Here is a 27,895-nt window from a genome sequence, read left to right on the forward strand (position 1 = left end):
GTGTTATGTAGTAATGCTCCTGACCAGTGTAAGCACGGAAATTTGGTTATTATGTAGAAGAGTTATAATAAGAAATATGACTGCAAAAGCAAAGCAGTCAGTTGAAATTGGTCTATAATTAAATGCTTAGAAAATTCTGTGCTTAGCTCATTTTAAAATCAAGTGCTTCTTTGTAGCAATTTCCTTTCTTTAATTACAATTTCCTGTCTAGTTTGACATTTACAATGCAATCTTGGGGGACATGTTTGTGATTTATTATTCTTGCTCCTATCAGGATATCACTCGGCAGAAATGAGTTTATAAAATAAGAGCTCAAATTATTATGGCCTTTGACCAATAAAGCTGGCTCATAATTTCAGGCCTGAGAAAAGATTAACATTTTTGACAATCAAATGCAGAATTACCAATAGGGGACAATTTTGAAAACTATTTCAATTTTCTGAAACATTGTACATTTTTAATAAGGAATGTATAACTGGGTATATATCGGAGCACAGGCTTAAGAGTAGAAAGAGCAATAGTGAATTGTAAAGCAAACCTGAAAGGAAGACTTTAACATCTGACGTTGTTTAGCCTCTTCTGAATGAAATTGAAACTGCTAAATCAACACTACTTGAAAATTACCTAATGGAAGAGATATAAAAGCTCAGACAAATTCACAGCAATGCTCCCTTTTCTTTAGCATTCCTGACTCCATAGGCTAATTTGTCTGGAGGAGCCAGGAGAAATTTTTCTGGTTTTGGTTGGTTTTATTTTTTTCAAATCTTACTGAATGAATTTTTTTTCTTGGTTATTATTTTTCTTTTGGGGTCTCATTTAGAGAAACAGATGCCCCTGCTAAACTGCATAAACATGATCTATTCTGCTGTCACCGCTTTTCCAATGACTTTCTTTGTCCCAGATTCAGGAAAATGTCATTGTTCAGGACAACACAGAAGTCAAAATGAATTCTCCATGACTTGTGCAAATGTTCGAAGTTAAATGTGAACTTGTCTGTAACACAAAGTAGGCACCCTGCCTCGTGCGTTGGGAAGAGTGAGTTCTCAAAAGCTCTATCCAAAGTGGTAGGTGTGTTTTTAGTGTTAATTTGATGTAATGTCAAAATGGATGGCCTATAAAATTATATTGAAGGAGAGAGAAATGGTATTGGCAGGGAAGAAAATCTGTATCTTTGGAGATCTTTAAAACAGCTCGTGTACACATTGCTAGGAGGTGCAAATGCTTAGCACCTCTCAAAGTCAGGCTGCTTTTATTTAGATGCCAGCATATAGAGTTAAGAGCCTATTTTTAAGTGCTGTGAATTAAAATCATTATTTTAAAGAATCTGTCCTCCCTCATGCCCAAGGAGATGAGAGAACATGGTATTAGTTACTTTGTTTCAGGAAGGCAAAAGTGAGAAAGCGGCATGGTCGACTCCAAGTAGTTCCCGGGAAAAGGGCAGGGCTGGGAGTCCTGCCACAGCATTTCCTGGGCCCCACTTCAGCTGCCTGCCCTGTACCCATTAGTTGTGAGCACATCAGATTTCTGTCCTCCCAAAGCTCTCTCAAAGCAAACAGCATAATTTCATCGGATGTATTTTACTTCAGGGGTGGGTTTAACTGAATGCTCAAGCATCCCTTTCCTAGGGCACCTGCCTGCAGTTTTATTGGGGAGGAAGTAATATGGAAATTGGATGCACCTATGAAGAGATGGTCATGAGTACCTGCAGTGCTGCCCTGAGGGTCTGTGGGGGACCTTGCAGGGATGAGGGGCTCCTGTCTTCCCAGAGAAAAGACTCCAGGCAAGTCCATGGGCTGGTTAAAACATGTACATCTGAGGTGGGAAAGAGGAAGGTTAAAGCTATGGAAGTGCATGATTTGCTCAGAAACCTGAGTAGTTCTAAAAAGAAACGTGGTGGCAGGAGTCAATACTTGCTAGAAAGGAAGAGAGGAAAGTTCAGTGAGTAATGAGACCAACATATCTTCATCATCCAATGTCAAAACAGAGAGAAATTTTGATGGCTGGGTATGTTTGACTTTGGATTGTGACTAGTAATGATGACTAGAGAACCATTTTCTCCAGCTACTTCATTTGCTTAATTATTTTCTTACAGAGTTACCTTGGAAAGGAGAAGGATTTGTTAACCTGTCACCTTTGCATCTTAATATTGAGATAGAAAATAATCAAGAATTCCATTATTATCTGGTCTGGAAAGGCACATGTTACAAACTCAAATATCTTCTGGCTATAAAAAGGTTTAATGCAATCATAAAACTGCAGAGTTTACATAGGAGCTGCACATGCCAGTACACACCTGCCAAAAGTCTCCATTCAGTCAAACTCTGAGACATAATAGGTCATGCTCTGTCTCCTCTTATTAGACCTTGGCCAGGAGGCCAGTGCTGGCAGTTCAGTCCAAAGGCTTTTTTTAAACATGTAGAAAAAGTTTTCCCTATTGAGTAGGATTTGAGTAGGAAATCCTCAGTGTGTTCTAATTTGACTTGAATTCCTAAATTGAAAGAATTAAATTACCTCTCCAAAATCTTCTCCCTTTTCTTTGGGGATTATGTTATACTCTTTAATTCTGGGCTGAGTGAATTCCCATACAGGAAGAAAAAACATACTTATGAGACGAGGCTCCTCAGCTGATGTGAATCAGCAGAGCATCGCTGGTGTCAGTGAAATCATGCAAGTTTATACGTGCTGATTACTTGGCCCTTAGCATAACAAGGTTTTCCTAGAGCTGTATGTTTTGACTCTGTCAAATCTTTCAATCCACATATGGATTATATATATTTCTTACTTATGCACAGATGTTTTAGGCCCTGGATAGAAATAGTCATTTAGGTGCTGGCAGGATTCCCCAGTGCTAATGTTATTCTTTTAAAAGTCATACCAGTTACAGTTTCAGGCACAGCCAGTGACAAATACAGCAGCACAAGTTTGTTCAGGAATGTACCACAAACAGAGAGAAAGAGGAAGGTCATTTTGCTGAATGATGATTCCCCCTTGGCATCACCACTGTAACAAGACTGCTGTAGATAAATGTGTAATAATTCTGTTGTCCTGAGCTACAAATGGCAATTCTTTGGTTGTAGCAAACTCATCTACTTGTCTCCACTGCAGTTGTAGGTGTCCTGATGGACAAATATTTGTACACTTCTCTTCCTTTCTTACCAACTACCTCTCATGTAGCATCTAGAGTTTCTGCTGCAGAAGAAGAAATGGTGCAAATATCTCAGGGTACTGATTCCTTTTTGGCACCAATGTTCCCTTGTCTGTGGAAAACAAATGTAAAAACAGCTTGGTGGGAAAACAAGCATTCTGCTGTTTCAACCTTAGCCTAGGATGCCTTCAGCAACTGTGATATATTAGGAGAACAAGATTTTCAACACGAGGTACTTTGAAAATTCTCTCACAAGTTCTTTATTTATGGGCTTATTTGAAAATGGCCTTGTTTCCCAGAATATGAAGAAACCAGCACTCCCTGTTATTTACACCTGAATCTTCAGGATTAGGCTTTCTCTCCCAAGCAGAACCTTAAAAATTCCTATGAAGGCACGCTCTGTGATCCAAGGAACTCGGGCTTTGTTTGTGTTCTTAACAGTGGAACAAGCCACATCATCTTGCCTGGACACAACATTGATTAATTCCAGCTCCTGAAGAGAACCAAAGCATCAAACGTTACCCTCTCAGGGTGTCTCTTGGGTGCGAGCCCAAGTACAGAGCTGGTCCTTTTCTCCCGTTGATCACACACGAAATGTATCTCATCTGACTCTCCTTGAAATCTGTGGGGGTTCTGTCATTAAGTCAACAGAAAGCCCACAGTTTATTATTTGCAATGTATTTCTTATTTGTTCAACCCGAGCACTCCTTTTGGTGTTTTCCGGGTAAGCAGAAAGTTCAAGAGGGAACCTGGTTCCAAAGGTTTTTTCCATGGATTCCAGCAGCTTCTGATTCCAGCACCAGTTGGAGTTCAGAGCTGGGTTCAGCATCCCTGCTTCTCTGTTTTGACTCTGCTCAGCAATGAAGAAATGCAGGAAGGGGACTGGTGTGCAGTGAACAGCAGCACTTCTGCTCTGTGAATTTTTGCACGTTTTGCTATTTCCTAATGTTTGTTTGGATTTCGCATACTGCCCAGGCAAAATTAATTGCTTGCACATTTCTGAAAATTCAGTCCAATGATCTCTTTTTCTGTTTCCTGGGGTATGTATGCTTTTGGCTGCCAAAAATAACTCCGAGAGACAGGTTACATGGAAGCTGGGATTATCCATGGAAAGTAATAGTAGTACTCTCATGCACGAAGAATGAGCAGGCTGCCGATCGTAATACATTTAAAGGGTCAACAGAAATCCATAAGTGGTCAAGAAACAAGACAAACATCGGCCACCAGTCTGATGGGAAAAGCAACATCCATTAAGTCCATTAAATTTAACATTGGAATCAATGTTTAAACCACAAGAAGTAATTAGTGTAATTCATATTACAGACCTTTGGATTTTTGAAACCAGGTTTAATTATATTGAAAAATGACAGCTTCATTTTCCTTCTATGGGTAGGTTACTACCATGTTCCTGATGCTTTTATTAGGGCTGGGTGCCGATATCAGGTTTTTAATGACATTAAGCCAAGTAGTGTTTCAGCCATTTGAGGAACAATAAATCAGATTAGATTTTTTTTGAATGGAGACAACACAGATCAAGTGGCTTTTAAATCATTTTTCTTTATCACTGAGAAGTGGAGCAATTTGCTGGAAACAGCAGCCCATGAGAAAAAAAACAAGTTGTAGAATGTGGAGTGATATTTGGATTCTCTGGCTTCCTTTGCCTGCATCAATGGACAATTCATGAGCTACTGCTAAGCTCTGGAAAGGTATCTCTGTAATCCTTTGCCAATACAAACTCCACATAACTTTTACAAGGTCTTTCATTAGCAGTCTCAGATTTGAAGAAAGATGGAGTGATACCGCGTCCTCTGGACTTAAAACCCTTTAATATTGACAAAGATATTGAAAGGATAGTAAATGCGGCCACGAAGATCCACAAAAGTATGTTAATTTTCAGAATATTTTCATTGCTGGTTTTGAGGAAAGTAAAATGTTTATCTCATTTCTATCTTCTTGATGTGCTTCTGCACACTTTACTTGTCTCTTCTTTCTTGAGCTAGTTCTGTTTAATTTGGGATCTTTTCTTTACAGACCAAATTTTTGCAAAACTTTTAGTAAATGTAGAGCTCATGGAAAACCAGTGGTGGCTTCTCTTTTGGTTTCCATTAATGCAAAAATACTGCGTGGGCATGCAAATAATTGATTTTAAAATAAGTGCTTCTTGCCCAGGAATTGTCTGGGATAGAGGAAGGAATTTCATATTACTGAGCAATGCAGAGAAATGGGAATGTATGTGCACAGCCTGAGTTTACAAGTAAAGGTGCTGCAGCCATGAGAGCTCTGTCATTCTGCTTCTGTGTACCTGCAGAGCAACCCAAAGTGTCTGAATCAGGAGTGTGTGACTGAATGTTATGTAGGAAAACATCAGGGATATCTTGGTCTGTGGTCGCTCATTTAAACTGATAAAAAAAGTAAAGTAAAAATTGAGGTAGCTTTAAATCATTTGAAAATATGAAACATCCAGCTGCTCCTTACATCAGAGGAAACAAATTTCAAGAGATGAAAATTATGTGCTACTTCCTTAAAGACACCGCAAGGCCTTGGGTCTGGCTGTTCCCTGCCAAGCGTGGAGGCCAAGTCATGGTGGTGTTTACAGGTTTGCCCTCACCACAGCGCAGGCCACGGATATGGTGGAGCAGTGAGACCCCAAGGAATGCTCTGCCAGGTCCTGGAAAGCAAAATAAGAGCCCAGGCAATTGAATAGGTATTGATGCAAAGAGGATGAGCCAAGTGCAGGAGGGGCACCATCAACAAGCCTTAGTGATATTGGTGCAGAAGGCGAAGGAGAGTAGTGCAGCAGTAGAAAGAAAGGGAGGCAGATGTGGTATGATGTGAGATCATTTTGTCAGCTCTTTGGGTGAAAAGCCTGTTTAAACTGGTAAAAGAAAGCTCAGTATCCAGGCCTGAGCAGTACTGAAAGGCCCTGCACCAACAAGTGAAGGCAGAAATTCTCTGTAGCACTTAGGAGCATTTTTCTGACTCTGGGGATTATGAATGCAGGTACAAGACCTCTTTATAGGGCATGGGATAAACAAAGAAGGAAGGAAAAGATTCCAGACCTGTAAAGAGATTTCCAGCATAGATTAGTCTTTGGGCATGTTGGTACTGTATGGATAGATGTACACTCATCATCCTCGTGCTATTCACTGAAAAAACTCCTTCTCATGGGGGATTATTAGCTCAGGCTTGGTGCCAGTGCAATCACATGGCTTCTGTCAGATTGGAGCGTGGGCAGAGCTTGCTCATGGCTGTTTGCAATATGTGGTGTAAACATACCCAAAGAGTAATAGCAGGTGGTAGCAGAGGAGGTGAATAGAAAGGAAGACTTGGAACAAAAGATGCTAAGCTTCATTTGCTGTATGATGAGCCAAATTCATCATTGGTGTAACGCCCTGAAGTCAGTGGAGTTATAATAATAAAATTAGTCCAAGGAATCACATCCGTCCCTGGCACTCTGTGCAATGCCTTTGATCTGATGGGGTATAAGTCATGGCAGCATCTTGCCTGCTGAACTCACAACATGATGCCTCCAGGGTGAAACATCGGGAAAAAACCTCACAATGGCACTGGGAAGTCATGAGCTAAATTTTAAATGTACATTTCAGTTTGAAATCCTGGCAGAGTAGTTCTTTTCTGCCTGCATACTTGTCCCAAATGGTAACAATATAATGAAATCTCTGGCCACATATTCAGTGCTCAAAATGGGATTAATTTCTTTCTGTTTGGCGGGTACAAATAACTGCACATGAAGAGTTTATGCAATAGCAGAGGGGGTTATTTTGTCTTGGCAATGGTTTTGTCTGGAGCAATGGAAGAAACTGAGGTAACATGAATATTGTATTTAGCTTTCTTCATCCACAGAAGAAAAACCAGCATTTCATTTGCCACTCCCTACTTACTAAAGTGTTCTTTTGCATTGCTTCCCAACTTCAGCTATGCAACTCCCAAGCAGGCCAAGCACAATTCCTCTCACCTCACTCCTCCTTCCTAAAAGAAAAGCTCCAAGAAAAAGCTAACACAAAACCCAGAAATACAAACCAAATATCCCCCAGGAACCAAGTACATTTTTCTCTCTTTTTCATTATTGAGTAGGTGCACTCAGAAGTTGTATTGGTTAAACCATCCTCAGCTGGGTTAAGTTTACCTGCCTTGAGTGAGTTCTCAATTTACAGCAGCTGAGAATCTGGCCCTTGTTAGTAAAGGGTTTAAATAATACAGGATCAGCCACCCTTCAGGATTGTGCATTCTCTGACTCTGTGATTTGAGGTGTAGAAGGCTGAACTGGCTGTCCACTGGAAGTGATAAGTGGCAAGGAATGGGTGCTCAGGGACTTCTCTGCTGAGCAGCTGCTCCTCAGAAGGGCTTTTACCCTTTGGGCTACCCAAAAGCACATTTTTGGTGTTGTTCCACAGGAAGTATAAGCTACTATCTTTCTCTGTGTCTCCACTCCCTTTCATTCATCCTGTGAAAAGGGATGCTGCAGATGGAAGCTTTGCTGTAAGAAATTATACCTGTGCTTGGCATCCCACACCTAAGGGAGCAGAAGTGTCCTTGGCACTGGTGCTGTCCCTGTGCCCTTGGCAGAACAGCTTCTGCAAGGCCACAGTCAGAGTTCCTGTGGAAATATGGATTCTACTGGTATGTTCTCTGTGGGTTGCTCTGCACTCATTCTTGAACCTCTTGTAGAGCCTCAGCAAAGCTGGCTGAGGGAGAGGTCTCCAAGCTATTTAATTCCTGCAAATGTGTGGAAAAATACAGAGCCAAAGAAGAAAGGAGGCAAAAGTCATACATACACAACTCTTGGTAACCAAGGGACCTAGAGGCCACATACATATCTGACCACAGGGAAATTTAAAAAAAAAAAAGCTTTTTATTATAGTTTTACTTCTATTTATAAACTGTCTGCTTAAGCAGTTTAAACAGGCGCCGGGGTGCAACTGAACATGTAATGTTCAAGTAATATATCAGACAAAAGTAGTTGTTTTTCTTCTGCTCTTGAAATTTCTTGGAGCAGATCAGAATGTGATTCTATGCTGGCTTTTGATTTGTCAGTCTTTTGTGAAAGCTTTTTTTCCTATTTTTTCAATCCCACTGGGAAGTAATTTGATGCAAGTAGCCCACACTGAGCAGCGTGGCCTCACCACCACTGGGCAGATGGGTTATGTGTTTGGATGAGCAAGAAAGCAAGTGCATCTGGCTCAAATGTCACCTCTGAATTTCAAATTCCTTTTCCACTAACATCATTCATATATGAGACTTGGAAATGCATTTTGCACAATTTATTGTTATTCTGATTTGTATTAGAGTTTTGTGGAGTGATCCCAGAGAAGACAGGGCCCAGTGTGCTTAATTAATTAAGGTTTAGACCTTGATAGATACAATTTATTTGAGTTTATAACTGAGATAGGTAAGAGAAAAGGAGGAAATGGAAGCACAAAGAGGTAAAAGGACTTGGTCAAGGTCACATCTGTGTAAGTAAAACTTGATCACTTGAATGTTCATGGCAAGTAAATATGAAAGCAGAGCAGTCGGCCAAAGTAAATTCACTTTAAAACCTGAATGAAAATAATCAATAGTATTTACCCACTGTGTCCCAGATGCCTGAATCAATTTGATAACAAACAGTTTGTTCCCTTTTCTTAGTTATTTGTAAAGAAGTGGCTTGATTGCCAGTGTGCCTAATTCCAGACATATGCCAATTCCCTAATGGTAATGGAGCTGCACTGTTGCATGCCAAGGCTGAGGCAGATACTCAGCTCTTTCCTGCTAGATTTCTCCCCTAAGATCTGCAGTCAAATCCCTGTTTAACGACTATCAGACAAACATATGTGCTGCTTCATGGATCCACTTTCCATTCGGTGTAAACATGTAACAGTAGCTCGGTTCCTGCGCCGCGGCCGTGGCCCTGTTTGTAAGCACATGCTTCAGGCTGCTTGTAGCTACACGGGTCCAGGGGCACTTGGGTGCTTGCTGGGAGCCATTCCTGCTGTGGCACCTGGGACTTCTCCTAGGAGAGCAGTCTGCACCCAGTCCCTCTCCCAGGAGCTGGCTCCATTAGCCAGTGCCTGCTGGAAGAGGCTGCAAGAGGGCTGAGCTCAGCAGGAGCTCTCTGGGCGCAAAGAACAGCTTCCCGTGGAAAACGTCTGGGCACAAAGAATGGCTTCCCATGGAAAATGTGATGCTGGTGCTTCTGGTCTGTCAGCTCCATCAGACTCCTGAGGCACAGCAGCTGGGCCCATGGGAGAGGCCCAGAGAGCATTCACAGGGACACAGGCACCGATTTTCTACCAGACACTGCCACAGCCATCCTGCAAGGGGGTCTCGCTGTGGCACACACCAGGCTGCAGGGACAAAACCCAAAAGACTCTTCTGGCAATCAGATCGTCCCCCAGATCAGCTGGGGACAGGTATGTCAAAAGCAGTGGGGTCTCTTTGCACTGATGATTAGGCCTATTCTACATAACTCTCCTTCAATAGGCTGTATATTACCTTTGGGCCAACTGATGAAGTGTATTTTTAATATTTTTTTTCATTTCCTATTAGATTACACTTACCTTTGAGATAGTGAGTTCTGCTTACAGTTTAGCTGAAGTTCTCAAAATGGCCATTCAATTTAAGTTTGGTTTTCTTTCCAAAATCAACAAGAAATTGAATGTATTTTGGAGCACTGATTATTGGTGGGACAAATACACCTTTCTGGAAGTTATCTATCCTAGTCTACCAGCTGAGTGCTATAAAAATTTCGGGAGCATGTAATATTGTGAATTCATGATTGCAGGTCATTTGGTCGAAAACATCAGCCATCAGATATTTCCTGCACTAAGTCACTATCTGCAGAAGAGTTCTTCACCAGGTCTTTGCAAATTCATATTCCTTTGCCCATCTTGCTAGATTCCATTATGTTGCTTTTCCATCCTCTTTGAAAATTAAGTCACTGTGTCTGTGATTCCTGTGGAAAATAACAACACGTGCATTTCATCCTCTTTTGGCTGTGTTGCTCAGGTAAAGCAACACCCTTTGCTGAAAGCAAACCAAATCATGTAGGTCTGGACTAACACTGTTGCAGAAAAGGAATATTTTTGGTACTGAAACTCTTGGGAAAAAGATATAGCCTGAACAGCTGAAACTTGCTATGGTATGTATTTGACTTGCATGGGCATCTTCACTATTGAAAGTTCAAAGAAAACTGTTTCCTCCTATGCTGTGTCTTCTGTTCTGTGCAGGGAATGAAAAACCTCTTCCTTGCTTCATTCACTTTTGTAACTGCCACTGCTATTGCCATTTCCTGTAAGAAACCATGGGGCTGCACTTGGAATATTTACTGTGTAATTAAAGGGTATAAAATACTATCACTATAAGCATCTTCCCTGTTAAACATACATGGTCATAAAATATTAAGGGAAACTAGATCAATCTATTGAAGATATTCACATACAAAAATGGTTTTTGTAGGTCACAGGAATTTATAAGAAAACTTACTGCATATTATGGAGCACTGAGCTGTATGACCATTTTACATCCCTGTGGATATGGCAAAAGTATGCTCATCAAGTTATTGGCACACCACTCAGTTTTTACATAGAAGAGTAAAACTTGGTGTTAAATAATGCCTAAAAGCAAATAGAAAGCACCTTGTCTCCTTCAAATGGCATCCTCCCAGGAAATGCAAAAAAATCAATATATTATAGTAGCTTATGATCTCATTTAAGTGATTCAAGACAACAAAATTTCAATGACATTTCTTTGTTCTGTGACTGTTGACTTGTGTTTTCTCTCTGAATGAGAGTATTAGATTTGGATTTCTTTTCCTTCCTTTCCTTAGGACCATGCTGTGGAAGTCAGTCTGTCCTGGGGAAAAAAAACATATGGTGTGTTAAACTACTAGAGATTAACAGAAGCCAAAAAATTCATGACTGCCATGGACTCTATAGCTCAGGTCTGGGGAGGGGAAGACCTGTGCCACATCAGGCTGGCTGGTCTGTCCCCTGGGACTCGTGGGATTGTCTCCTACCACAGATGTCTGTGTTTTCTTCCTAGTTCATCTTATGTTGATTTTTCACAGAACAAAGGCTGTACTTTTCCTGTTAAATTACCCTATAGCTGCCTTATACAGAAAATGTAGATGGCTTATACTTCCCAGTCATACCAATTTTTATGTCTGTCTGGATGGGATTATTGCTTGGGCCCCAGAAGATGTTATACTTATTTACATTTGAGTTAAGCGCTGATGATCCCCTCCTTATGGCTTCACTGCAGAAAGAAGGTGGTGGTGGCAGCGAGCAGATAAATCACAAAAGACACGCTTCATCTGCCTGATCTCTGGTCTCACTTCTGCCCTTAGAAATAGTGCAATAGTTCAAGTTTATAGCCTTTGTGGATTAGAAAAGCGCCCTTATGTTGTTGAAAAGAGAAAATGTCCATAAGCAGTGCTATTGACAGTTATTACTGTTGTATCACTGAAGACCAGGGCTCATTGTGCTAAGTGCTGTGCAAATGTATTTTAGAGGGCTTCCCTGCTATAAACAGCAATATTTTTGTTCGAAGCAGAGGGTCTTGTTATTCCTATGACTCTCTTTGCTTTATTATGCAGCTCAAATAGCACATGGGCAGTCATGCCTTAGTCAGAAGAACCAACTTAAGACAGACGCATTTCTGTCATGTGAGTACTTCTTTACATCTTCTGTCTCCACCATGTTTGGAGTTCTGCTGTCTTTACTCCTTTACTCCAGGGGCAATTTGCCACACCCCATGTGTGTGAAAAGTAACCACCAGAAGCAAGCAGAGTGAAGAAACCTAAACAGGTTGAAACAAAAATTGGAGTGGTTCTTATTTTAAAAACAAAATATTTGGATCTATAGCTTTTGATCTTTTAGGATAAGTACACGGTCAGATTCATCTGTGACTGACACACTTAGAAGGCACTAGAGAAATAGTGGGATTGGCAGATGCCTATGACTGAATTCTAGTCAGAAAACAGAGTTCTTCACTCTTTCTGTAGTTCTAGTCTGGTGATGCAGATTGCCCCTAACCAATGCCTGCCCAATGGCAGAAAGATGCTATAAGCATCCTAGAGAGATCGTGCTGAAGAGGCCTGAAAGATTAGACATCCTTTCTATCCCTGCTTTGTTTTCTTTTTTTTTTTTGATTGGAACTTATTTTCCTTCTCCCCTTCCTTTCTTACTGGACAACTCTAATTACACCTTGCAAACATCTCGCTCTTTAGTTTTGGTAACAGTATTGCTGATTCCTTGATCCATTCATGATCCAGGGCTCCTTTCAGTCCTTTCCAGCAATGCTACTGCCTGACCAATTATTTTATTGTGTTGATGCATCTTTTTCTTTCCCCTCTGACCAACTCTTATCTCACAACAGTCTCCACGTTTTCTTTGGTGTGTCCTTTTCAAAATGGAGAGTTCATAACTAGGTCAGCTTCAATAAGAAAGGTGAGTGTGGAGTGCTAGTCTGTGCTCAGGAGCTTCTTTGCCCCTTACAGAAAGAATCTCTCACATTTCCTCAAATTTAATCCGCTTTTAATGGCCTTATTAGTTGCTAAGATGTTTTCTTCTGGAGAGCTACAAAAGGTAGCTCACATAGTAAGATGCTGGTATTTTGTGGTTAGGCACAACTTCAGAATGTCTGAATTTGTATCTTGCTCTTTTTGGTGGATTTGGTGGATTTAGTGAATAGGACCACTTAGGAAACTTATTCAGAACTATCTGTGTTTAAGAAATGAGAGCCTGTGTGAGATTTCTGGCCCTCAAGCAAATTTTCTCAGTGCCCTTGGGTGACTCAGTTGCTTGTCTCTGTTTCAGCTCCCTCTCTGCCAGACTGATGTAATATTCCATGCCTAATATAGGTGCTGAGGAAATAAATTAATGAGTGCCCATGGAGCATGCAGATCACAGATGTACGGATGGGTACCCCTGCAAGACACCAGCAGAAAGCTTGGTGGGAACAGAGGCTGGCTTGGCAGGGTGGAGAGTGAGAAAACTCTCAAAGAATTGGACCCGAGGCTGGTAAAAGGAAGCAGGAGAGAGCCCGGAAAAATTAGGGCTGATATAACAAAAGGCATTCATTACTTGCTACAGAAACTCTAAAGGAATCTGATGTTTGGATGTTCCCTTCAAATTCGGACACTTGGAATGCTTCAATCCATCAAATCTGAGTGGGAAGTCTAAAAGTCTAAAGAAAGACCTCCTGAAAGGCGCTTGCAGGCACACAGAAAAAATCCATAGATATATAAATTAATTTAAACCCTGAAATTAAATAAGCATTAAACAAGCCCTGAAAAATGCACACAAACATATTCTGGGGAAAAGCTACATTTTGATCTTTCCTGTATGAATTATAGTACATATACAATAACTGCTATGAATTCTGCAGGGAATGTGAGAATGTAGGCACCTATTCAGATTGGAAGCCATAAAAAAGGAACCTCTAATAACAAGTGGATCCTAACATTTTTTGAAATAACTAAAATAAGAAAGGGACCAGAGGGGAGTGAATTGCATAAGGAGCAGAAAATCCTGAACCCATGCTGGCCCAAAAGAAGTATCAGAAAGAAAGAGCTCCTTTAAGTAAAAAAACTCCCAAATTAGACCTTTGTCTGACCAATTCAATAAGAAAGGAACAGGGAATAAGGAAAGTCATTCAAATGTATTCATTAAGTTCCCAGAGAAATGCTTATTAAAGAAACTCTCATCTTGATTCCTTTTTTTGGGGAGGAGGAACAGAAGAAGGAAGGCAAAGATATTTTTTTATTTAACATTAATTCTTCAGAGGCATTCTTCCTATTATTCCTTCTATTTTGACTTGCTGCATTTGAAAAATATGTTGTCTTTTAAACAGATTTATTCCCTTCAACAGCATCTGACATCTTTTGTCAGAAGTTCCTTCATTTTTCCAGTTTATTTCTTAACATGTATTTGTATAAGTGGCTTCCACTGTATTAATTGATGTGTTTGTGTCTGTTCAGAGCAAATGCATTCTCCTCACAGGGATTTTAACAGGCATTTGTTTAAGTGGGTTTTGCTTTTCTGTGTCTATTTCTGCTTGTTTTTCTGGTAGAGAAGGAGACATTACTAACATGCAGCCGACATAATGAGTCCCATTAACTCCCAATTCAGCTTGCTTTTTGACCACCTCTCCTTTAATGACTGTACTTTTCTTGACTGCAAAGTTTGGGAAAACTGTTCGCTCTGCTGGATTTTAATACATGTTTACATCCTTCTTTGCAGAACAGCACCACCTCTCAATTAATGTTACTCTTAGCCTTAAAAAAGCAATTGCTAATAAATAAATGCAAATGTGTGTTGGAAAAGTGTGGTGCCAACCAGAATTTTTACAAAGGCTGCTGAGAATTTTTAGAAACTAAGCAGCATTTGTGTTCTAATATTTTAAAGCTTTTCCATTGATCTCCTGTTAACTGAGAAGCAAGAATTAACCTCAATGACAGTGCTAGTAGCTCTGCAGTCTATTTTGGCCTGTTCTTTAAGTAAAAAGAGCAACCTAGATGAGAATTTTGTGCTTCACTGGATATTGAAAGATGAGGCAATAAACTGCTAAACTTGAGTAATCACACTCTCCCAGAGGAATGCCTCAAATGGGGTTGGTCAAAAACCTTGAAATTCTAGCCTTCTGCACACTGCCTGGGCTTTAACATTTGATGAGAGTCATTATAGTGGGGGACTGAATACAAGTGTCTTCTGATTACAGACCTTCCATTAAAAGTTCCCACCAGTGTGCCTTTCCATAGAGAAGCGTCAATGGGATTAAAATCTCAATTCACCCCAGTCAATTCTCCAGTAACACGATTTCATTAGAGGCAGGCAGGGAGGAAAATGGACTAGAAAGCACTGAAACAGCTGGTGTATAAATTATAAAGTGTACTTTCTACTAAGTGAACACACCTTCCGCTCAGCCACATTACTAATTAATGTGTAGGGTAGCCGATTTTATGTAAATTGTATTCTTCCTCTCTCCTGTGCTTTGGTTAACAACAGGTTCTTCTAAATCTTGGAAAAAGAAAGATTATGCAAAGCTATCATCATATGAAAATAACGTATTAACATACTGCCTGTGAACTGTATCCAATCAGTTCCTTTTCACTGGCGTGTGTACAAAACAATTAAAATCAAATTTATATTGCACTTCTTTAATATATTCTGGCATTAATATAATCAACGAACAAGTGTTAAAAAGTCTTACAGGCCTATTCTGCTTTAAAATGATATGTTTGTTCTCAGGGTTAGTGGATATTTTCAGCTTCTTTAGAAGGGCACTAAAAATGAAAAGTTCTCGGCGTATGAAAGCAACTCTGGCAGCCATTGGTTCATGCAGTGCCTGTCTCTTTCCAGTGGCAGCCTGTTGTGTTCATTTTTTTAGATGGTGTCTTTACTCCTGGACTTTGTCAGATGTCCTCCATGTTACCTGCAGCATATTTGTTTTTTTAATTATTGGTTGTTGTTGAATAATAGCTCATAAAATTTATGAGACCACTGAACTATGTGGATGACCCACAGGCTGGTTGTGCTACCAGGTGTTCAGGTGTCAGGCAGACACACACACCCAGGAGCTGTCTGCATGCCTGCCAAGGCCCAGGATTTCACCTGGAGACTGAAGGATGGCTCCCATGCCATCAACATATCCTTATTTTCCATGTTTCATGCTCTGAGGCTACATTTTCCCTGTCTGTTTTCCTTACTGCTTTTGGTGTACTGTCATGTGACACGAGGTAGGAAGAACCGAGATATTCTGTCACTGCTCTCAGCACTAGAAGATCTCAGAAACAAAAAAGCTGGTGGGAGTAAAACATTTTTGGCATTCACAGGGGTGGATTGTCTACCAAGAGGTTATTTATTCTGTCCTTAACAGCATCTGCATCTCCCCGGGAACAGTGCCTTGTCAAGCACCTCCACCAACAGGCACTCCACACTCCATCAGGCAAAAAGCTTTTCTCAGGGATTCTCTAACTTTGCTGTTTCTTAACACCTCTAGCTGCAGGTAAGCCCATTTCTTTTCCTCCTTACTAAGGACACAGAAGAGATTACTCTCTTCTTTGAATTTGCCTTTTACTTATTTTGAGAACCTATTCTCCCTCAGACACATGTACAGAGACTAATGCTAGTGCCCACCCAAGATGATTCTTGAAACCATGGTCATGAAGTTGTAAATGATTGGTTTCCCCCTCCCCTGGCAGTGTACAAAGACACATCCATCTAAGGAGATCAAAAGAGAATGTATTTCCTAGGAGAAATAAATGAATGAGATCCTCACACTGCTTCCTAACCTTTTCCTAAAGCAGAACTACTTCTTATGGCAAGAGACAATCTAAGCTGAGAACATAAACTCACTTCAGTTTGGATCAAAGGATAGTAGTAAACCATGGAGGAAATGTCAGTGTCTTTCCATTAAGTGGTCCTGTGCCATCCTTATTTATGATTTCCTAACAATTAATTTAGCCAGATGGAATATGTGATTGGCATAATTCAATTTTGAAATTGCAGATTTGAATTCTTGAAAGTATAAATAGTTGTGCATTATCAAAAATGGCTTTAGACTCAAATCCACTTCTTTTTCTCTTCAGCTCTTTACAGCAAAGCTATGAAATGAAGGTGGGTGAGGAATGCAGAGGAGAGGAAAAAATGCTAGGATTCATTGCCAAGTACTTACTTTTTGACCCTCATTTCCTACCAGCTGATTTGGAGTGGAACCAGCCTGAGCAGCTGACTGACTGCCTACCTCATACTAAACACTAGGTCAGACCTACTGCAACATTCTCCTCCTTGATGGTGTTGATGGCATAATTGGCATCAGCAGACTGGCCCTCAGCCTTGAGGCAGAGGACAGCTTCATGTGTAGCTCTTTATAGGGACAGAATAGGAGCAGAGGAGGTGTGCATTCCTCCCTTGGTCACAGTGGTGGAAGCCCAGGAAGTGTCAGTGAAAACTGAACATAGCCAAGAAGGTCGCTGTGCAGAGACACAGATTACAGTACTTATCTTCCCTGATTGCTCAGCACTCGAGGTAAATGTTGTCTCTCTCACTCCCTTCAGTTCCAACTCACTGTCAGATCCTTCCCCACTGGCTGATGGACAGTTTGGTGACACTCTCCAAGCCTGTCAGGACTTGGCAGTGCTGCCATGGTGCTGTAACTACTCACAAAAGGAAAGAGGACAGACACAGAGCTCTGGTACCTGGGTTTGCTTTCCCACTTACCAGAAAAAGATGCTCTGTTGTTCTTTCAGAAATACTTTGCTGATGAACTTTTGCCAAATAAGGTGAACAATAAATCTCAGGAGCCTCTGAAGGTGATCCCCCAAAAATAGCTTAACAGGGCTTAACACTGGCTTGTCTGGACATTTGCTGGTTTGCTCTTTTTGGAAGGAATGAACATATGGAAAGGTAACTTGTAATTAGTATTTTCGAGGCAGCTCAAAATACAGATAGAATAGAGAAAAGAAGTTTCTCTTTCTTTGGGTGGTGATATCAGGAAGTTTGAAAGGTGATGAGTAGGTTCCTCAGTGATTTGGGGGTTGCACATCTTCAGTCAAAGAGATTCTCACATTCCTGCAAATTTTAAATGGGCTTTTTTTATGTTGCCATATTATTTGTACCAGTGTTTGCTGTATTCATGGGAAATTATCCTATTGGTCTTCAGTAAATACTGCATAAGACTCAAAATGAGAAACACATCCATAAAGTTTGTTAGGGTTCAATATGTAATTTTTTTTAGTGATAAGGAAAATGAAAAAGGTAGTTGTAGTTACATTTTAATTACATTTATTGAGTATACACATTGTCTAGGACCTAGAATATCTCTAGCATGATGGAAGACAGCAAAAGAATGGGATTACAGCAGACGAAGAAGAGATCTCAGGCCTAAATAGTGATACAGAGAGGATAACCAATTGTAACAAAACCAAACTGAAATGGTTGAAATTGTCTAGCTTTAGGGGATGCTTCTTAGCACAAATTGCCAGCAATAGATTTTAATTTCTGCATGCGTTCCCATAATTATTTTTGTTTCGAAGTAACTGTGAAAATGAGTCTTTTGCTTCTGCTGATATCAGGTCACTTCTGAAAACAAAGTGTATCTCAGAGAACAGAAATATTATTATTATTATTATTCAAAGGCTGCGTGCTTGGGCAATTATGCAAAAATTGTCCTACTGTCAGTCAGTAAAAACCTTTCCTAAAATACCTGGAGCCCTTGAATTAATTAAACTTCTCATCTCCTCCTTTGAATGCCACCTTGCAAGGGGTCCACCTCCTCTCCAAACCCACTCCAAAATTCCCCCCCAAGGTCATTTTATCATGCAGCTGAATGTTGGTCAGCAGTGAACAGTGTTGCTGCTCTAACTACTGAGTACAAGCTTTTATATGTACAGTTCTGCAAACTCTGGATGCTCTTTTAGCAAGAGTCAACTCAGTGACTCACGTGTTGCAAAAAGTGTGAAATCTACTGAAAGCAGCCCTGCTTCCCTGAAGGAAATAAGCACAGTTTCTGTGGCCTAACCTCAGAGACATCAGGCTGATGTCCCCTTTCCATCATGGCTGGAAGTTTAGGAGCACAGTTCGTACAAAAACAGCTGGATTAAAAAAGGCCCGGTGGAAAAAAAACCTCAAAAACTTACAAAGTGTAATTATACTGAATCTAACAAGACTTTTTTTTTTTTTTCTCCCTAAGTACTTTTAATGGGAATAAATGGTTTATCTTTTCAGATCTGTATATTATTGCAGAAATATACCACTGGGAAAAGGCTGCGAAAGTTCTGGCCACCATGTAAATCCCACACTGAAGACTCACTTGGGAAGAAGAAAAGACACAAAATGTTGTGCTGGCTTTCTAAGTAAAGGTAAGTATTGCCCTACATAAACAGTAACAAGAGTAAAGCGAAATGGTGCCCAAATTTTGTTTCAGGAGCGAATTATGTCAGCCAAAGCCTTCATGATTTTATGAAGGTGGAGACCTTTTCTCCCTTTGTCTATTCTTACTCCTTGGTAAATAGGCATGTATAAAAACAGGCCTATATAAAAAGATGGCATTCATATCCTCTGTTTTGTGGCCACCCCCAGCTACACCCCATGTGTGTGATACTCAAAAGGGCAAGTGTGTCCCACAGGGAGAAGGAATATTCAGCGTTCCACAAATGGCTTTGAACCAGCTGCACATCACAAAACCACCCTGCAGAGCCCCTGGGCCTGGGTACTCTTGCTGGGACAAGTTCATCCACGACTGTATGGGGAGCTGCTTAATTGAGGCTCATTACTTCCATTTCCTACTGACACTGTGCACCCCGTGAGGCGCCGCTCAGGCAAGCGCCAGGGGCAGGGGGTTGAGCAGCTGCTGCTGCTCGCATGGAAGCGGGAGAGGATGAGGGATAACAGTGCCCTCACCCAGCGCTGCTGCCTCTGTGGTGGGTACAGCTTGCAAGCTGCTAATCTGACCCCCTAAGACAGGGGGATGCACCTGCCTCGGCCACCACAGGGCCTTTGGCCACAGAGGACGGTGCACTCCTGACAAACTGCCCCCAGCAGGTGTTTCCTTCACCCCTTTGGGATCTCTGGCAATCTGTATGTTTTGTCCTTTTATAAGAGGGTGCATACTTGGAAGGGCCTCAGCTAAAACTCCTGAAGAGGAGCATTTGCCTATTTTAACAGGTAATGTGAGCTATCTATTTCTTCCTTATTCAGGTTGTGTAACCTGCCTCTCCAACATCAGGAAGCATCCTTCCAAAGCCTCCAGCTCTGATTCTGTTTCTTCAAGCACACAAGCTCACAGGTGGACATAGACTTCCTGTTCATTCCTGGTTCTGTGGAGGTCCTGAATCCCTGCTGAGTGCCTTGTTCCTATTTCCTTACAGACATTCTTCCAGTTCTTTGCTGATGTAGTACCCTCAGTTTCCATTATTAAACACCCATTATGGATTTTGGCTCCTACAGGTAAATATGCAGTATCTTCCACTTAATGTCAACTTTTCCAGAGTACCACAAAAGCTGTTAGAGGAATTAATCACCTTTTGATTTCCATGGGACAGTGGAAAACCTGTGAGAGAGAACTTAGGCAATGATATCTGTTATTATCACCCTTCTGAAACTCACTACTGCTGAGTGAAAATGAGCTTTGTGAAGGTAATCAATCACTGGCCACCACATGGGTTCCCTCACTATAACATTAAGGGTAAAACTCATCACTTTGAACAGCATCAACGCAGTCTTGTTTAACACCAATTCTCACTCACCCACTTCTGCAGAGGAGATGAAAGAGGGATCTGTTTACTCAGGATACTCTGGCTTTGCATTTCACCACTCCCAGTGCAAGTAATGACTTGCTGGACAACCATCAGACTGGCCAGGCAAGGGCTTCCTGTGCTGCAAGGTGTCACGGAGCCATGGCAGCTCTGCACATTGACTGAGAAGTCAGATAGATTATAACTATCAGCATCACAACCATAAAAATGACAGAAACAAATATCATAGTATTACAGAGAGTTCCTTCCTTTGCAGCTGCTGTTAGTCAGGTAGTTTGCAGTCAATTCATAGAATAAGAAATTATTTCAGAACATATTACATTGTACCAGAATGTTGTTTCACTCCCAAAAATCCCCTATATAAGTCCCCCCAGTGGAAGTTTTAGCTGAGGGAAAAACTCAGAGAGATGGTGGTGTCCACTGTGTTAGACGCTGCACACTGAACATTTGGCAGCCCAGAGATGAAAGGTATGAAAGGACCATGTCTGTGGGCAGAGGAGGTTTCTTGTTTGGCAACATCTGAGAGTAGAGCTAAGCCTGGTTCAAGGCATTCCAGTCTGGGTCTGCCTTCTCTGCTTGTGTGTATGTAAAGATGCCCAGGTGATTTCCATGGCACAGGCTTTGCAGGTATGCAGTTGCTGCATCCTGTCACTGGTGACTAAGAAGCAGTGGCAGGTCACCACAGAGAGAATTAGCTCATGTATTTTGACAGGTGAAGCTAAATAAAATGAAATAATTTGACAGGAAATGAAGCAAAAATGCAACAAAGGAATAAACTTGCATGAAGGTCAGGTTACAGAGGGGGGAAAAACATGAAGGATGAGAAATATATATACAAATAAATAAATACAGATGTTTTTATAAATCAGTTTCAACCTCAGCAGTTTGACTAGCTCAGAATTCCTTCTCTCTTGGCCTGTTTGGGTGAGGCAGTGCTGCTGTCATAGTAAGTGCTGTCACTTCCTACCACAGAGTAAGGGGACTGCAAGATCTCTCACCAAAATCTCTTTCAAAACTGAGTGTGAAACAGCAATCTAAGAAAGTCCACTTGAGTTTGGAGAGAGACTAAAATAGAAGCCCTAGGAATTGCAAGCTGCTCTATTAGTCTCATTTTAGGCCCAGGGACTGCACAGGTTTGTGGCCAAGTAACTACTGATTGTGGCTGCTATTCCCAAAGGGAGGAAAGAGAAATGCTGGATAGGGCACAAAGCAACAGTAGATTTCTGAGGGTATAGTCTTTTCCAGTGTGAGCACAGGAAGCTTTCTGCACTAAGGAAACAAAGGCAACTTTGCCACTGGTATTACCAAATTGCTAGGACTGTCTTCATAGTGTGTTGCTGGTAAAAAACATACACAAGAAAAGGAGAAAATGTATCCAAAATTACAGCAAATAAATGTATTGGAAGAGGAAAAAATTATAAACTACACAGGTGGCATGGAAAGCAACAATGGGGTTTTCTCAGTAAGGGTGCTGACAATATAAAAGGCCATGTGTCAGCACAGCTGTAACAGGTCATGGCAGTGAGGGCCGGCCTGTTCATGAGGGCCTCTGCAGTGATCCTCGGGCACAGCACACAGATGCGTGGCAGTACCCAGCCTGATCAGGTTGTACCAGCCTGCAAGCCTCCAGCCAAACATCCTGCCTTTTAGTGGTACATGTCCCTTGGCTGCACTCAGCAGACACGGGCCATCTGTGAGGGAACAGGATGCCCCTCCTGTGCCTGGGCAGCGGCACTGCCCGGGGACCTGCCGGACACAGGCTGGCACAGAGTCAGTTCCAGGGTGACAGGGTTACAGTGCCAGAGGCGACTGCGAGACTTGGCTGTGATGCCTTGATACCCAGAGCCCTGGGAGGTGGCCTGATAGGCACAGTCTCCTGTGTCAGTGGCACTGAGACATACAGGGATGGGCTCTTCAGGAGGAGAGCAAGTGGGAAGGGCATGTGCCACCCAGGCAGCTGAGGAGATCATGGGAAAATGAAAATACAGGTTAATGATGCATGTGTTTAGACAGCTAAAATAATGATTTGGAGAGCTGAGACTTACAATATTCATAGGTTTGTTTTCTTTAAGAGACTGTGGTTTTTTAATCTGTTTTGTTCTGAAAATATTGTGTGTTTAAGCACTTTGCTGTTATTCCTGCTGTTTCGACTTTCTTATGGATGCACAGGAAAAATCTGCTAGTCATCTTTACTTGGATGAATTGTTATCTGATGCTAAATGTAGACATGTAGACAGAGTCCTGCAGGAGTCATCCTTTGCTCTAAGTGTGCAGCCTTATTAATCCCATTAAAATGTTTCATGGCTCTCAGAGTTGCCAAGATCTCTTTCAAATCGGAACCAAGTGTGAAGCAACAAGGTAAGAAGGTGCACTTAATTTTAGAGAGTCTAAAATAAGAGCTCTAGGAATGGCAAGCTGCTCTATCACTCTCATTTCAGGCCCGTGGACTCTTCATGTTATGGCCAAGAAACTGCCATAATCCAACATCTGACTAAATTTATACCTGTGTGTGCTATCAAATTTCAGCGATTGCTGGCCAGATTGTGCAGAGATGGGAAAGGGGGTCATTTCTGTCAGCCAGGGTAAACCAACATCAGACATGATTTTAAAAATGAGACCACTGTGGAATTTGCCTGACACAAACCTCAGTCTCACCCTGATGCAGAAACACTATGTAGCTTCAACTTCAACCAACTGTCCTTAAACCTGTTCAACATGAAAGGACTTTGCTGTTCTTCCCTGCACAAGTAGACATTAAATAAAAAGGACAATTACAAGGTAAAGTATTACAAAAATACCCACTTTTAGGATCTGTTGTCACAGCTTGATTCAGCTGTGAGGGAAGTACCCTTGGTATTATTTCTGTGTTCAAATGCTTGAGGCATTTATTAGAGATATTGATGTGGAATGCTTATGAGTCAGGTGGAAGATCCTACTTAGCTTGCCTCACATTTTAGGCCAATGGTTTTTGCAAACTTCTTGAAATCTAGCCAGGCAAGCCCTTGCTCCTGACAGGGATCCACCCAGCTACCTCTATACATGGATTGGTAACCTAGAAAAGTGAACAGCATAGGAATTTCAGATTTAACCTGACTTCTGCTCTGTCATTTAAGGATCATTTTGCACTGTGTCCATGCATTTGAGAAGAAAATGAATGGTTAAGTTTGCAACCTTTCTTGTAAACAGGCCTCTTTTTTTTCTTTTTTTTTCAGGATCATAAATCTTGCAGAGAAATGAAAATCAAAAAAATAAAGATGTATTAGGTCCACATTTGCAGATATTCTAGGTGGCCTTTTGCAGTGTGGGAGCCATAGAAAGACACAGACTTTTCTTTGTCACCAGCAGAGCTATTCAGCCGGAAGCAAGGCTGATTTCAAACCAGTTTTTGCCTAAGACTGCTGGTACCTCCAACTGAGATCTGCTGGAGGGTGCTGGCTTAATTATAAAGTATCTCCCCTACAGCTGCAGAACGCTAATCCTGATTCACCAGAATCCAATGCCTTTGTTTGGTTATAGAAACTATTTTTTGGATCTTTTGGAGTTAATCTAGCCCTGACCTAAGCCATATGATGGATACAGAGTAGTCATGGAATACATTTCATGCTCTTACTGTGCCTAGCCAGGACACCTATTCTTTTTGACATACAAGACTGTCAGCCAGGGTTACAGGGACTTCAGCTCAGCTCTATGTTGCTATTTCAGCGGGACATGAGGTTTTATCATCTAAATTTTGTCAAGCAGGAAGAGACTTTTCTTCCAAGGGAAGAACACTGTGTGGTAAGTTTCTTGGGACACTCCTCTCAGTGGCATCGTGTTGTCAGCACAGACGCGCTTTTGTGCCTCGATGCATTGATCAGCTCCTGTTCCGGATGGCAGCTGCTCCTAAGTCAGTGGCTTCTGGGAAGGTTGGACTGGGCCCTTGGTGAAGGGTGGAAGGCAGGTTGTACTCTGTGTTAGCCAGGACCCAACTGTTCCTTCCTCAGTAGTGAAATAGTGCCCATCTCTCATTCAGTCGACAGCCATTACCTGCAGGCATTCCAGTTCTGTGTGAACCGTAAGGTCTGTGGCCCCAAAAGTGTATTTCAACATTTGGAAAAGACTTAAGACTAAATTAGGCAGCCCAGTGAAAGGATTTAGTTTTTCCAGAAATTCCTGTGACTTCTGTAACATTTCTACCTTTACTGCTTAGACAAAAATAGCTTTTTAAAGTTGAGGAACTTCTTGAGGATTGAATGTGACTGAACTGAGGAGAAAAAGAACATTCTTTTTTTTCCAGAAGTTTTTCAGAATCCTTTCCTTGGTCTGTACAGTAAGTGTTTAAAAAATCATTGATGTATATATTTTGTTTAATGTGCTACAGATTTGTTACAAGTCTAATTAAAATCTGAAGCCACTGCTTTTATATTATTTGTAAAACTTCTTAGTACACAGTATCATAAATGAAATTGATTTGGTCTTGAAGTTCTACAGGTCAAGCCCAGGGCAAAGGGGCCCTGATTTATTTGGAAATTTTGAATGAAAACAGAAGATAGGTATTTATTATTTTAAAAAATAATTTCATCTCTCCCATAATCTCAGGCACTGAAACCATTATAAAGGAGAATGAATTTTGCTACACTAGTAGCAGATAGTGTTTTGCAAAACTACTCTGGTGTTACATCAAAAGCTTAAAATCTGTTCACCAGAATCGCTTTCTCCTCCCAATCCATGCTGTAATTTTCAAACTTATCAAAGCTATGAGAAACATTAACCTATGGTAGGAGAACCCTCTTTTGGAAACCTAAGTCCTGGCTTGTATTTGTATTAAAACCCTTTCACAGTACCCTGTAATATTAAGTTTTTTATGTTTGTCTAGTACAACCATGAGGTTGATAGCTTCTCTCCACTCATCTGCATTTAGGGATGACTGTGGTTTTAATGAAACAGAATATTCCAAATACTAATGGATCTTAAATTGCTTATTCTTACCAAGAGGTACTCCAAATAGCACATTTGCCTCAAGTATGTGATATAAAGTGATGAGTTAATTCATGTACTTGTGTCAATTGCTTCAAGATACTGAGAATTAGCTGCATTAGTGATATGCTTTTTTTTTCTCCTTGTGCTTAACATATGAGCAGGAGAGTGTAAAGGAATGGAGATCAGTTTAAGCTCTACTGAGCAAGGAGGGGAGAAATCTGGTGACGGTCCTACAAATGTCATTGACAAGGTAGGTAAGTTCTTTCTTTTTGCATTTTCTTGCTATTCCTTGTACTTAGGCTTCACGTACTTAAGATTTTTGGAGTAGTCAGTGGCAGCAAAATTTCTGATTGCAGTGAATTAACCAATAAGAGTTTGTCTTCAGGAGAGCCGCATCAAATGGAGCGTGAAAATCCCTCCTAGAGACCTGCACCAAAGCAGTGCTGAAGTTGCTCCAAGGAGCTCTTCTCCACCTGGACTCCCAAACCCACCAGCACCATGTCCTGCAAAAGCAAGAAAAATGTGGGGACAAATGCACATCCCTGATACATCAAACTTCCCTGGAGATCAAGGGCCAGAGCACAGTGTGATTCCCCAGCCTCAGGGTTCCTCTGAAGTAGAACAGAGCAACAGGTGGCGGCTGTTAATGTGCTGAATGTGGCTTCCCTCTGCGTCCGGCCATGGAAAACAAAGCCAGCGAGCGGATCCATGCCAAACACTTTGCAAGCATGGAGCTTACACAATTGGGCTCCACCCACATGCCTCACATGGGAATTTTCTCCCTCACCAGCTGGGTTAAGATCACAAGATGGAAAAAAGGAGAGAAAAGAAAAAAAAAAAAAAGAGCTGGAGTTGTTTTCTTTCTATTGTGGCTCCTGAGCTGAAAGTTCCTTTGCAACAGAATAATAGAATAAAGATGAGAGTGAACACTGCTGATGGCTCAAAATCTGGCACCAAAGTTTATTTTTCCTAAGCAGTCTGAGTCTGAACAGTCTTGTCAGACAATGTCAACAGAGGTGGAAAAAAATGACGAAAATCATTGAATCTAGTTTGGCTCAAAAATGAATAAATGCACCAGACAGGGTAAGTATATGGCCATTAAAAATGGCATAACCCTGACTGAAAACTGAACACCCTCATATGTATTTTGTACTCTCAAAGGCTTATCATGCCAGCTGTATTTTTGAATGAGCTAAGTGTCTACTCATATGAAATGAATGCGGGTAGGCACACATAAGCTTTCTCATCAGTGTCCATACTCATAGCTGGGCATGTATTGAAGTCTCTCAACTCAGCTTGTTATAGCTATCATGATGCAGAGCCTGAAAATGCCTCTTCTCCGAGCCCAGACAAACGTGAACTGACAAGCACTGTATTTTGCCCTTAAGGCTCCTGTCCATAGTGATGCATCGTCAGTTATTCTTTGTAAAAATCTCTGCCCCCCCCCCATCCCACATGTGCTTGTCTTTTCCCTTAGCGCTTGCCTAATTTGGAAGCAGGTACAGTTCATGGGAAACAGTGACTATGCTCCAGCACCAACGTCTTAATGCTCAGGAGGAAGATGCGTGGGCTCGGTACAGGGCAGGTAGGATTTGAGAGCCCCAGCCTGAGAAGAAAAGGGATAGAGACCCACAGCATGTTGGTGCTGCTGCGTGCGCCTCACCCGGGAACCCATGGAGCCTCCACGCCTGTCACCCATGGAAATCAATTTCCTGTTGAATGGTGCCTGTAGTCAAGAACTAGATGCTCAAAGTCCCATTGTAGCCTGTCACAATGAAAATAAAACCCGAGGACAATACAGATGCTGATGTCTTTACTTGCTTTGATAACAATGCCACCAGTAAACAATGATGTTTAAGTGCACTTGCATGGTTCTTAAATTAAAAACAAGATAGCCAAGGGCAGTGAGAAGTCACTAGCATTCCTGAGACTGGCACAGAGAAGGGCCTCTTATTTACTTCAAGCTGGAGACAAACGCCACAGTGTGGGGATGACCATGGGTACCTTTGTAAGGGGGTGACAGCTTCCAGGCTCTCAATTTTGTTGTGATTCCCATTCCACAAAACTCCATTTACATAGTCACAAGAGCAGCAGAGCTTGAGGCTGAGGCATTGCAACGTGTTTGATACAGGCACTGAGACCTGTTCTCTGTGGGTGCTTCAGAAGAGAAAGAAAATGGAGTGCTAAAAAAACCTCTTCCTGCTTTCCTCCTTTCATTTTACAGAAAAAGAAAAGGCTAAAGGCTCTGCTGGAGTGACTCCATTGACTCCCGTGGCTTTCGTGGGCTTCAATTTGCAAAACAGACAGAAGAAGAGAAAACCCTTTCTCCACCTCTCTCCCCTGCAATTCTTGAAAGTGACATCTGTGCAGTGCTGCAGGAAAGATTACACATCTTAGTCTTATTTTTTTTTACCCTGCCACTCCCAATTTACTCATGCCCACTATCATAATATTAATTTTTAGCAAGGAGGAGGAAGGAATGCTCCCCTGGGCCAGCGTGGTTCTTCTGGCATGGAGCAGCTACGCCAGGGGAGGGGGAG

The 27,895-nt window shown here is 41.5% G+C and overlaps 1 protein-coding gene across 1 annotated transcript in view; it reads left to right on the top strand.

The window, feature by feature from the left end:
- LOC138111095 (uncharacterized) overlaps positions 1–21,385 on the top strand; it is a 29,957-nt gene extending 8,572 nt beyond the window's left edge. The window contains exons 2-8 of the mRNA XM_069016309.1: positions 11,736–11,804; positions 12,518–12,588; positions 15,667–15,878; positions 16,019–16,147; positions 18,868–19,001; positions 19,840–19,927; positions 20,010–21,385. Of these exons, the coding sequence (XP_068872410.1) occupies positions 11,736–11,804; positions 12,518–12,588; positions 15,667–15,878; positions 16,019–16,147; positions 18,868–19,001; positions 19,840–19,927; positions 20,010–20,037 (731 nt within the window). The 3' untranslated portion in view covers positions 20,038–21,385. The remainder of the gene's footprint in view (positions 1–11,735; positions 11,805–12,517; positions 12,589–15,666; positions 15,879–16,018; positions 16,148–18,867; positions 19,002–19,839; positions 19,928–20,009) is intronic.
- Positions 21,386–27,895: the final 6,510 nt, after the last annotated feature.

The sequence above is a fragment of the Aphelocoma coerulescens genome, chromosome 5 (assembly GCF_041296385.1).
Source record: "Aphelocoma coerulescens isolate FSJ_1873_10779 chromosome 5, UR_Acoe_1.0, whole genome shotgun sequence".
Lineage (NCBI taxonomy): Eukaryota > Metazoa > Chordata > Aves > Passeriformes > Corvidae > Aphelocoma > Aphelocoma coerulescens.